The sequence below is a fragment of the Borostomias antarcticus genome, assembly GCF_949987555.1.
Source record: "Borostomias antarcticus genome assembly, chromosome: 22".
NCBI classification, from domain to species: Eukaryota; Metazoa; Chordata; class Actinopteri; order Stomiiformes; family Stomiidae; genus Borostomias; species Borostomias antarcticus.
In genome coordinates, this window is record NC_140255.1 from 19,462,442 (window position 1) to 19,475,317 (window position 12,876).

The 12,876-nt window shown below is 42.5% G+C and overlaps 2 protein-coding genes across 2 annotated transcripts in view; one reads left to right on the plus strand and one right to left on the minus strand.

The window, feature by feature from the left end:
• The window catches only part of LOC311323906 (uncharacterized protein), a 571,429-nt gene that overhangs the window by 386,383 nt on the left and 172,170 nt on the right, over positions 1-12,876 (minus strand). The window lies entirely within an intron of this gene.
• LOC311323930 (receptor activity-modifying protein 3) lies at positions 9,057-12,273 on the plus strand (the record flags this gene model as incomplete). The annotated part of the gene is made up of 4 exons (XM_084456264.1): positions 9,057-9,180; positions 9,464-9,520; positions 9,696-9,849; positions 12,027-12,273. Exons 1-4 carry the CDS (start codon positions 9,144-9,146, stop codon positions 12,271-12,273), a joined length of 495 nt encoding a protein of 164 aa, XP_084312390.1. The 5' UTR covers positions 9,057-9,143.

The window sequence follows — 12,876 nt, forward strand, 5'->3', positions numbered from 1 at the left end:
CTCCTTGTAACTCCGCCTTCTCATTTCTGTTTTAGATTTTAAAATTATGTAATTTAAGAAATTAAAGGAAATAATTAATTTCTGCATTGCCTGAGTAGGAGCAGAACATATAATTGTGATTTATTTTAATGGTGAACAAGAAATGGCTGCATTCTTTCAACAGTACAGACCAATAAAAAATGTAAAAAAATAAATTAAATGTTGATGATGGATGTGCCGGGGTTGAGCTCCGGCTGATGCCGTTTGGGACCTATGTGGTGGGGCTGAGCCCTAGCCCCTGGGCCCGAGCCCTAGCCCCTGGGCCTGAGCCCTAGCCCCTGGGCCCAACCCTAGCCCCTGGGCCCAACCCTAGCCCCTGGGCCCGAGCCCTAGCCCCTGGGCCCGAGCCCTAGCCCCTGGGCACAACCCTAGCCCCTGGGCCCAACCCTAGCCCCTGGGCCCAACCCTAGCCCCTGGGCCCGAGCCCTGGCCCCTGGGCCCAACCCTAACCAGCAGAAATGGCCTAAATTCTTGAATCCCATGATTCAAGAAAACAAACAACCCCCAACTCTGATTTGGGAGCACAGTCTAACGAATTTGGCGTATGCTATGTAGGCTATTGCACGCTATAAAGTTGTATAATTTGTATGCAGATTTGACTGAGCAGATACTTTATATTGTTCCTATTCATTCAATTGTAGTGGTTGAGCTGTCTAGGATTTGTTTGATGTGTGTTGTGTGTGTTTGAAATTGTTTTAAGATTAAATATAGGCTTGTAACAGTACAGGAAGGTAAAAAAAAAAAGCGAGACCTTGTGAAAAAGGTGTTATTAATCTGTTCAGAGCGGTTTGAGTAAGCAGCTGTAGGCTAGCCTATATTTCAGCGAGTTGCGTGACATGGCTGCAAGCCGTTGGTAAGAGGGAAGTCGTGGGTTGACTACAGGTCTGGAAATCAGTCAGTGTCGCGTGTCAAGAGTCTTTATAGTTGGTACCTGTCACCACTGTGCTGCATTTCATTTACAATCCCCAGACCTGATAATTGTTAGTAAGTTCTTGCTAATGAGTATTGGTAATTGTTATCTTATTGTCTGTCTCTTTATGACCAGATAGTGTGTCGGGTATAGCCTATCTTTTTGGCTTCCAGTAAAATGAAGGTGGATTCTGAGGGAAGGTAAGAGAAAAAAGTGAGTGAATGAGACATATATATATATTTTTGGTGTGTTGAAAAGTTGTGTGTTTGACTTTGAAATAGCCTATATATTTCCATTGATGATTAAGTGGCAAATGACCTGGTATAACTGCCCGACATCGTTTTCAAAATGTTGAACAGTAGGCTATTATACAGTGGGATTTATATATATATATATATATATATATATATATATATACAAATATGTTTGTATTATACAAATATTGTTTGTCGGGTTATCACTCCCTCCCTTACTCCTGACAATTTTGGCCTGCAAGTCCCAGCACACCAAAATCAAGAAGGACACCAAAATCAACACGCCGATCTCCACTGCACAAGTAGAGTAGTGGTGAGAGCATTGGACTCCCACCCGGGAGACTGGGGTTGAAGACCCGGTGGGGATGACTTTATGGGACTATACCCCAAACCTCCACACGTTCATCCTTTCACTCCAACCTTTTTATCCCTTACCTAAATTTCACAAGTAGAGTAGTGGTCAGAGCATTGGACTCCCACGCGGGACATTCTCAGATTACCGTCTACTTACTTCACCATCTAAAGGGAGGTGCATACAGTAGGTAATGACTTTTGTCCAAAAACAGAAGTTGAACCAATTGCAGCAAAATAGCTAACGTTACAGGAATCATCAGTGTAACTGCTTTAGCCAATGACCGCTACCATTAATGTTATGGAAGCTGCTGCTAGTAGTTGTGAGCTCATGAGCTAACTGGCTATCCTGCTCTTATTGTGCTGGATTAGCATTGGAAGCATTGGAACTGATGTGTCCAGGTGACAAGACCTATCTTAATTTATCAGACATTATTTCATGCCATTTCAATTCACAGCTATTTCAGTGGCATGACTAGCTTCCATCCTACCAGTCCTGAACAGAAACAAGCCAGCCACGCACATAAGCCAGGCTGGACCTGGCCTGGTTATATAAGATGAACGTCTAGACAGTTGTCTAGGTGACATCCAGAGAAATCTGTCTCTGTGCAGAGTTAGATTTTCTTGCCATATCAAAATTGTCATCCCGGTTGTTCAGTCTCATTATTTCATTATTTTGTTATTTTATTTATACATTTATTTGTTTTGTTTTTGTCTCTTATACAGTAAATTCCTAAGTGTATTAATTGTTTGTGTTTCCTTTGTATCATACTGTAACTGTCTCTAATCGCTTAAAAGAACTCCAAAGCCTTTTTATTAATGCATTTATGAGGCTATATTGATAATTATTTACTTGATATTGCTGTAAATGTTGCCTGATTTGGACTCATGTCCCTCTCATTCTTCAGTTACATTATCCCTCTTTGATCTGAAGCCAGATTTGAAACAGTGTTATTGTTCTTACCAGAATTATTACAGTAGGTGAATTGTTACAGTAGGTGAATTGTTACAGTAGGTGAATTGTTACGGTAGGTGAATTGTTACAGTAGGTGAATTGTTACAGTAGGTGAATTGTTACAGTAGGTGTCAGGAAAGCAACAAGCCTCAAATCTCTGTATTGCACAAGATGTACGCCATGATATCAGTTTCAGGATTATTTATAGTACCTACAAGCCATTTATGAACCTGATAGTTAAATATAACTATTCGAAAACAGTTTGTGAACAGTTATAATTTACCAGTACATTTATTTGTAAATAATAATAACAATAGGCATCCTTGATGAACACCTTGCTATTTATAGATAATGTCATGATAATTAATAACTTCTCATAACTTTGGATATGCAAAGCATAATTTTCTACAAGTAGTTTACAAATGATACTGTATGAAATAATGTTTTGCCTGCATGGGTTATGTTTATAAAACTTAGGCAAATATTGTTTGGGTGATTAAACTGCCTATATTTTGAGGTGTAATTAATGTTAACATGAAACAGATTTTAATTTCATTCACAAGATGCATTATTAATAAATAATTATAGCATAGTATTTACAGTAGGCCTCTGTCTCAAGTCTAGAATTGCTAAAACATAGGTGGCAAAAAAACCTAAGTGTATCTATCAAAATAATGATAAAATAATAATGATTTTTGTCACCATGTGCAACTGCACTGCCACTGGTTTTTCATGAAGTATAATATTACTATTCTCTATGAGGCGTTATTAAGTGAATTCTTACCTTTGTTGCGTGGAGTGACAGGCATGTCCTAACGCCCTCTGGTGTGGCTCTGTGGTAAGGAGATGTCACTCTGTGTGGCACAGCACCTGCTTTTTAAAACCCTGACTAGCCTATCAAAAAAGAGCGCTGTTTTGCTGACCTAATGCTCCAAATGTTTTGCTTTTGCCCTATTTACCTCAGTGTAAGCAACATTTCAGATTTTCTAAATAATGTTTTAGTTTAGTAACTTGGTATGGTGTTATTTGACCAGCAATGCACTTTCAATGAGTTCTGCCAATAACAAATTATTACAATAATTCAATTTCAGCACAGTGATGTTAGATGCAGATGTAATCTTTTGATAGTCTATTTGAGGATACTGGTACTTTAATACAGAATGTTAGGACCAATCTTGATAGCTATTTGATTATCCGGTACTTTGATACAGAATCTTAGGACATCTTTTGATAGCTATTTGAGTATTTTGGTATGCCCTGCATGGGTTCATTTTTGGGTCATAAACTCTTGGTGCACTATACGTGCAGTTCATGCCTAGGGGTGTGACGTCTTCTGAGGAGATTGTTGGGCAAAGTGCACTCTTGGCACTTGGGTGTTGCCGTGTGTGGTCTAGAGAGGTAGGCAGCCTCCCTCCAACTAACCTTGTTTCACCTTTCTATGTCCCTAAGAGCAACCTGAGGACACGACCTCCAGTCAGTCAGGCCTACTGCAGACTAACGGTGCTGAGCTGTACCTCACAGGGTGGTCATTCAACGTGTGTGTGTGTTTGTGCGTGTGTGTGTGTGTGTGTGTGTGTGTGTGTGTGTGTGCTTGTTTGTTTGAGTGTGTATGTGTGTGTGTGTGGTTGTTGGGTTAGGGCAGGGGTCTGCAACCTGTGGTACATAGCAAATCCCCAGACCCCTGTGTCCCTCTAATGTCACCCCCCACTCTATCAATCAATCAATCAATCAATCAATCAATCAATCAATCAATCAATCAAAGCTTTATTTGTATAGCGCATTTCATACACAGAGGCAACACAATGCGCTTTACAGAGAACAAGGGAGGTGGGCATACGACCCACTCTCTACATATTCCAGAGGGAAGCAAAAAAACAGTAATCACCCGGGGGCCAGATAAGTGAGCTGTAAAAATTCTTCCCTGACCCCTCTCAACAAGGCGATCGAGCAAGCTCCAGGAGTATGTTTGTCTACCGGCTAAGAACATTTATAAAGCAATACATTACATTAAATTACATTTCAGAGTAAGAGAGGCTAAAAAGCATCATAGGAGAGACATGACAAATACTGGTGTGTGTTTGCTATGGCCCAGGCCTAAAGCCAGAAGTGGGCTGGTGTATGTCTGTGTGTACGTGTGTGTGTGTGTGTTAACTAATATCCCCCCCAGCCTCCAAATGTGCAAGCTGGCCTAAATACACTACTGTACTGAACAAGAGTGAAACCACCCCTGCTTTTTCTATCACAGTGGCATAGAAGAGGCAACTATGGGCAAGAAATGCCTTTTATGTTTTCTGCACCATCTGCTTGGAATGACCCTGCAGAATAACCTTCAACTACAGGGCCTTGTTACTCTCACTGAATTTAAAGGCATTATAAAATCCATGGAGTCTGAGACTATTGATAATTGCAAATGTTTTTATTGATAATATGGTTGTATTTCCCCCCTGCTGTATTGCCTTGAGCTTGACAGTTGTCTTGATATGAGTTTTATATTTACTTTTTAAATTAAAATGTATTTTTATGTCAGTACAGTAACTGGTTAAATTGGTCATTCCTGTTCATGCCACTGTGATAGAACGTAAACTTGTTTTCAATATGATATAGAGAAGCCATACCACAACACAATTGTATCTCAGACAAACCCTACAGTACAGTATGTGTGAACTTGTGATAGTTGCTAGTTCCCATAAGAAACCATGTTCATGTCTATCAGTGAGGTGAGATGTTTGGATGGCAGTGCGCTCTGTGGTTTCTCAGTTTCTCTCTTTCTACTTCCGCTGTTGAGACTACGTGAGACTGTGTGTCTTTAAGTGACAATAACTGTACTTTTGTTTTACAAAATGTACACGTTTTACAAAATGTGTAATGGTTGAGGATGCAGATTTATTGAACTAGGCTGCTACAGTACTTCCTCAAATTAGGCTAGGTTGAGTATTGTAAAAGCACTCGAAAAAAGAATACACTGACTCAACTTTTTTTTTATGAGGTAAATTGCATGGATCTTTTGTCCATGTTTTGTCCTCTAAAAGCACAATTAAGTTGAACCAACTTAATTTCACTGTTGTTGATATTAAGTGGCCAAATCAATTAATTTAATCTATCCTAACTTCTTTATTTTACTTCCATTCTACTCATAAATGTGCATGCACATTGTTACCGTAATTCTTTTGAGAATTGGTAGCATAATTCCCGAGTCAGAATAACACATAGCAATTCCAGTTTCAAACAGTTTATTGCACAATTCCTACACAAACGATACTGAAATAATAGCATACGCACGGCACTGTGGCCTGATCTGATCTGCACTGATTCCTGCAGCTCACAAACATAGACAGTTACTGAGAGAGAGAACCACAAAGAGCCACACAGAACCACACAGAACCACACAGCCACCAGCCCACCGTGTTCCACATCTGCTGTACAGTATCTGTGTGGTCTCTGGCTAGTCTCTTCTTTCTTCTGGCCCTGCAGTGGTGGAATGAACACAACCAAACTTTACAAACACATACATGCAACATTTCCTATTGACTGAACAGCCCAATTCTTCATTCTAGACATTGGTATTATATAACCTTTGGTCAGAGGGGAACACAAGCCTTGTTGAAGAGGCTGATGGCCGTGGGGAAGACGCTGCCTCTGTGGCGTGCAGACGTGGTCCTGAAGGACTGCAGCAGGGGGCACAAGGGGGCACAAAGTGATTATGGCCGGGGTGGGAGGGGTCGGCCGCCATCTCCCTGGCCCGCTTCAGGGTCCTGGAGTTGAGCAGGACCAGGAGGGAGGGCAGAGAACATGGTGCACCATCACAACATAGCGGTCATCCGCAGCGCCATCTTGGTTGGACTACCTTCGGACTGGCTTTCAGTGTGTGCGTGTGTGTGTCTGTGTGTGTGTAGATATAGTGTACTATCCACCACTACTACAATCCACCACCTCTATTGCGTAGCTAAACACTGTGTGTGTGTGTGTGTGTGTGTGTGTGTGTGTGTGTGTGTGTGTGTGTGTGTGTGTGTGTGTGTGTGTGTGTGTGTGTGTTGTACTCAGATGTACATGTGAAACTGTAGTTTAGAACAGCAGTTTGCTCTTTAGAAACATTACCTTTGGACTGGTTTTCAGACCATCCGTCTGGTCACTCTCTCTGTCCCTCTGGTCTCTCTCTCTCTCTCTCTCTCTCTCTCTCCCTCTGGTCACTCTCGGTTCCTCTGGTCTCTTTCTCTCCCTCTTGTATCTCTCTCTCTCCCTCTTGTATCCCTCTCTCCCTCTGGTCTCTCTCTCTCTCCCTCTGGTCTCTGTCTCTCTGGTCTCTCTCTATCCCTCTCTCCCCCTGGTCACTCTCTGTCCCTCTGGTCTCTCTCTCTTTCCCCCTTGTCTCTCTCTCTCTCTCCCTCTGGTATTTCTCCCTCTGGTCACTCTCTGTCCCTCTGGTCTCTCTTTCTCTCTCCCTCTGGTCTCTTTCTCTCTCCCTCTGGTCTCTTTCTCTCTCCCTCTGGTCTCTCTCTCTGTCACTCTGGTCTCTCTCTCTGTCCCTCTGGTCTCTCTTTCTCTCTCCCTCTGGTCTCTTTCTCTCTCCCTCTGGTCTCTCTCTCTGTCACTCTGGTCTCTCATTCTCTCTCCCTCTGGTCTCTCTCTCTGTCCCTCTGGTCTCTCATTCTCTCTCCCTCTGGTCTCTCTCTCTCTCTCCCCCTGGTCACTCTCTCTCCCTCTGGTCTCTCTCTCTGTCCCTCTGGTCTCTCTTTCTCTCTCCCTCTGGTCTCTCTCTCTGTCCCTCTGGTCTCTCTTTCTCTCTCCCTCTAGTCACTCTCTCTGTCCCTCTGGTCTCTCATTCTCTCTCCCTCTGGCCCCCATTCTCTGTCCCTCTGGTCTCTCATTCTCTCTCCCTCTGGTCTCTCTCTCTGTCACTCTGCTCTCTCTTTCTCTGTCCCTTTGCCCATGATGCTTGCTAACTTTATGATTGTAATATCATGTGGGGGTTGCCATAGACATCCTCGCTCACTATGCACTTCTGTCACTCTTCTGTCACTTAATGGTGCAACAACGTAGCCTACAGCACCACGTCAAATGCTTCTACGAGCATTCATTTACGATGTCAGTGTTACAGGAAATAGACCCTATGATGCCATTCGGTTGGCATGCATATACTGGCTTTCCAGACGCTCTTTCAGGAGGGGTTCCTAAACAATGTCTTTCAACGTCTACCCCCTGGATGCCTGTAGTCCCTGGATGCCAGAGCACTTTCAGCTTCCTGTCTCCGCAGAGAGAGGTGGGGACAGGGCCCACTCAAAGGCCCAGACATCCTGGACATTAAGGACTATGTCACACAGGAAGTATGGATTTGCTTTTTGTTCTGTTTCTGTTTTTACAAAATTGATCTCTGTCTGAACTGGTAGTGTTGTGTGTGATATGTATCAAAATATGAGTTTTTTCTGCACAATTCTGGGGAACAGCATTTTAAAATGTGTATAAATATACATTTTGTCTTGTTTTTTTTAGTTACAGTACTTTACTGTGTGTGTGTGTGTGTGTGTGTGTGCATGTGTGTGTGTGTGTGTGTGTGCGTACAGTACATGTGTGTGTGTGTGTGTGTGTGTGTGTGTGTGTGTGTGTGTGTGTGTGTGTGTGTGTGTGTGTGTGTGTGTGTGTGTGTGTGGGTGTGTGGGTGTGCATGTGTGTGTGAGAGAGAGAGAAAGAGAGAGAGAGTGAGCCTCTGAGTGAAGGGAAATTCTTCACTGGCAATCAGAGGACAGGAAACACTCTCTCACACACACACACACACACACACACGCACACACACACACACACACACACACACACACTCAGCTCAGTAGAGCATTAGACTGTTCATATCATGAGTCGTAGGCTTTGGCCCCATGTTGGGCGCAGCTAATATCATGAACATAATATGACTAACAAGCTTATACTGTAGCAAGTACATAATATCAAAAACAAGACTTTGTATATGCAAAACAATGCCCATGTGAACACACACACTCCCATCTGGTATAGCTACAGCTACAGAAGCATTCTGGATTCGTTTAACAGATAGTTATTGACTTGAAGAGCCAACATGTGTGATTTGCTTTTTATCTCTTCTGCATTCTCAACTTCTCTAAATCAAGATCTTTTTAAAAAATCAAGGCACAGGGTTATTAAACCATAATTACAGCCTCCGCCCACATTGACTACTCTCTGCTGACTATCTGTGTCCATCAGGCCATGAACTCAAGCAGAACAGGACACACACATCCATGCACACACACACACACACACACACACACACACACGCACGCACACGCACGCACGCACGCACGCACACACACACACACACACACACACACACAGTGTTTAGCTACGCAATAGAGGTGGTGGATTGTACTAGTGGTGGATAGTACACTATATCTACACACACACACACACACACACACACACACACACAGACACACACACAGACACACACAGTCTCAACAGTATGAGGAAAAGCAATGTTGGTCTTGCTCCTTAACACATGCTCCTTAACACATGCCCGTCAGTGTGTCTGAGGAGATGGTAACTGACTCCCCCCCCCTCTCCACACACACACACAAAGATTCACTCCTGGCCCCTCAGAGCTTTCTACTGACCCAGAGGCACTGAGCTCAAAATGATCCTTCTCCTGCTTTTCCCTGCTCTTGTCTTGGGTAGGTACACTATGACATTTTTTTTTTTTACAGTCTTTTAGACAATAATGTGTGATTTTGTAACTGTGTTTGAGTTTTCGGGAGCTTCCTTTGTGACTCTACTTGAGCAGCTTTTGTTCTCACGTGAGGATGTTGCAGAGATACAAAAGTCAACGTTAGCAAGTGACGGGGATTCTTTATTGACATTTGTTTGATGAAGGCGTTCAATAGTTCACTTCCTAACATACCAGCACAGTCAGTAATTGAGTTCCATAATAAATATTGACTAAATCATGACTTCCAGGTCAAATTGAACTGCCAAGCAACATATCATCAACAAATGTTACAACAGAAGATGAAGGTAGGATCTCAATAATCTGATGTGGTGTGATAACTTGCATAATTAATGATGGCGACAGCGCTATAAGTCGTAACTGTTTGTATGGACAGTGTACAGTATGTGTATTGGACAGGATAGATGTTAGGATGTAGAATAATTTCTTGCTGGCTTACTGTACTTGTTTGTTTGCTTCCAGAGAGCTTCCAGGATCAGGAGCAGTATCATGTGTTTCACCACTGCAACCGGACCTTGTTGGAGCTGCTGACCGATGTGTACTGTGCCTCGTTGTTCCACGAGAGGATGGCGGACATCGGCATGAAGTCCTGGTGTGACTGGGAACAGGTTATCAGGTGAACGCTTGTATCTGCTTATACTAATGTCACAAGATACATAAACACTACCGGACACTCATTCACACAAGAAAGGTTTGAACAAGTAAAACACATTCATAATTTTTCATAATTTTAAAGAAAGTTGACTTCACACATTCTGACTAATTCTCCATTCACAGTTGTTTTATATATTTAAGATAGTTGTGTTTTGTTTTTGTTTTTTGTTACAATTCTATTTAGTTATCTCTGGTGTCAACTAACAAAATCGCAAAAGTTGTAAGTTATTAAATCCCTTATAATTCTAAAGTCCTCCTCTTGTAGTTCAAAAAGTCACATTATGAGGCCACTTCCACAATTGAAGTCATTTTGACATGGAAAGCAACAACTGTCCGTGCTTGCATTTCAGATTAGCTACAGTAAGCAATTATTTCTGTGTGCTCATATTCCCCCACACCCAATGGTGTGTGAGGAATATTGTTCAAGTAGGGGCATTACACCCACTCAAATATTGCCATATCTGTTGTTTGTTTGAGTCATGGGTTTCAGGTCTAGATCAAAGCTAGTCTCCGTGCCCTGCCCAGGAAACAGGGACTTTCTCACTGTGGGGCGGCTGTAGCTCAGTTGGTAGAGCGGGTCGTTCAATGATCGAAGGGTCAGTGGTTCGAATCCCAGCTCCGACTGTCCACATGTCGAAGTGTCCTTGAGCAAGACACCTAAGCCCAATGAGCAGACTAGCACCTTGCCTGGCAGCTACTGTGAATGGGTGAATGAGAGGCCATTGTAAAGCGCTTTGAGTGCCGCTAAGGTGGAAAAGCGCTATATAAGTGCTGTCCATTTACCATTTCTCCTGCTAGTAGCTGGAGCTCGATAAGCCACCTCTGCAGTCTGCATTGACTTCTTTGCAATAAAAACAAGGAATAAAATAATACTTGTATTATTGATGGCAAAACAGCAGTAAGTTTTTAGCGTTGTTTTCTTACATTGCTTGTTTAGAAGCCCATTATGCAAGTATGTCTGAAATATAAACAAATGTAATTGTTAGATGAAATTGTGTGTATCTGAAAGTGCATTCCTGTGTGTGTGTGTGTGTGTGTGTGTGTGTGTGTGTGTGTGTGTGTGTGTGTGTGTGTGTGTGTGTGTGCGTGTCTGAGAGAGAGAGAGAGAGAGAGAGAGAGAGAGAGAGAAGAATGAGAGAGCACAAGAAAGAGTGAGAGTGAATGAGAGAGAGGGAAAGAGAGAGAGAGAGTTGTTCAAAGCATTACAGTCTTACTCGTACTCATTACTCTGTATAGTGACTAGAGGTTGTTGCTACGGTACCACATATCATTTCAGTTTCACCCTATGAGTTGTTAATATAGAGAAGGAAACCACCTTTCTGAGCAGTTGTACTTTTTACAACATCAAGAACTCCTTCCAAGATGAAAATACTACAATTTGGAAAGTAATTATGATACCAAGCATAGGTTTCCTGACAGTGAATGGCTCTTATTTTGAATCCCAACAGATAAGAAAGCAAATGCTATCCAGTATCATTGTATTATTTTACCAGCTCTCCACAATATCGCTGGAAACAATTGCTAAAGATAAGGGTAGCAAGATTATGCTGGGAAAAATTTTCAAATCAATCAATCAAAGCTTTATATGTATAGCGCATTTCATACCCAGAGGCAACACAATGCGCTTTACAGAGAACAAGGGAGGTGGGCAGACATCCCACCCCTACAAAAAAACAGTATCACCCGGGGGCCAGATAAGTGAGCTGTAAAAATTCTTCCCTGACCCCTCTCAACAAGGCGATCGAGCAAGCTCCTGGAGTATGTTTGTCTACCGGCTAAGAACATTTATAAAGCAATACATTACATTAATTACATTTCAGAGTAAGAGAGGCTAAAAACATCATAGGAGAGACATGGCAAACACTGGTGTATGTCTGTGAGTGCGTGAATGTGCCTGGGCCCAGATAGAGGCAGGGGTAGGGGTAGGGAGGGGGTAGGAATGGGAAACGGACCATTTTGTTCCTGAGCGTTCTGGCTTTAAGCAGAATTTACCCTCATCATACTTCGGTTAATTCATACAATTTTAAAAAGCGATTAGTGCAATGAAAATGAAGAAATTGTTTATGTTTAACCTACCATTCCCAACACAATCAGCGAGCGTCTTGTTTACTGAAAACGTTGTGTTTTTTTCTATCCCAGCCCATACAATGAGCTGACCCTCTGCATCGAGGATGTGACCCCGTACACAGGGTGCTACTTCCCAAACCAAGCAGTCCATGACATCCTGACGGAGACCCACTCCCAGTACTTCCAGGACTGCGTCGCTGAGGAGGACGAGTCTGCACCCGTACCAACAGGGACTGTGATCGTTCTGACGCTCGCTCCCATCAGCCTCATCCCTGGCCTGGTCTACGTCGTGGGCTGGAGGAGTAAGCTCCAGGGCTGAGTGAGCTGGAATGTTTAATGGTCAAGTCAAGTCAAAAGTGTTGTATTTATCAAGTGCATATCACAAGGTCATTCTGAACAAGGAAATCCTTAGGATATGGCAAGCAACAACTGCTTAGTACAAGTAGGCATTAAAGGCAGTGACTAATCTTATGGCGGACAGAAGTATAGATTTCAAGCAATTTAGCCATAAATACCTTATATTTGGGTTATGGTTGTGGTTAGTTCTAATTGTTTTGGCATGCCACAACTGATAAAGTGGCAAATTAGGATTGCCATTGAAACATAATTAATTTATAAAGCGATAGGCTACCCATTTTGTAGTCTTGTGACCAATCGTAGATCTCTGCCTACCAATCATCTTGATTTCTAACACTAAACATATGCCTGAAGAATGAATAGAGAAAAAAAGAAAACTGCTTAGGCTCCACTGATATACGTATTAAAAGGGAGAGGTGCTCATTACCGTGGGGAGAACTTGATCAAAAATAAGATCGAGTAAAAACTCTGTAGCAAAGTCAAGGCACTCAAGTCTCCATAAGGTTTAAAAAGCCTTTATTAAAGTGGCTAGTTGCCCAACGCGTGTCGGCGTAATGCCTTCATC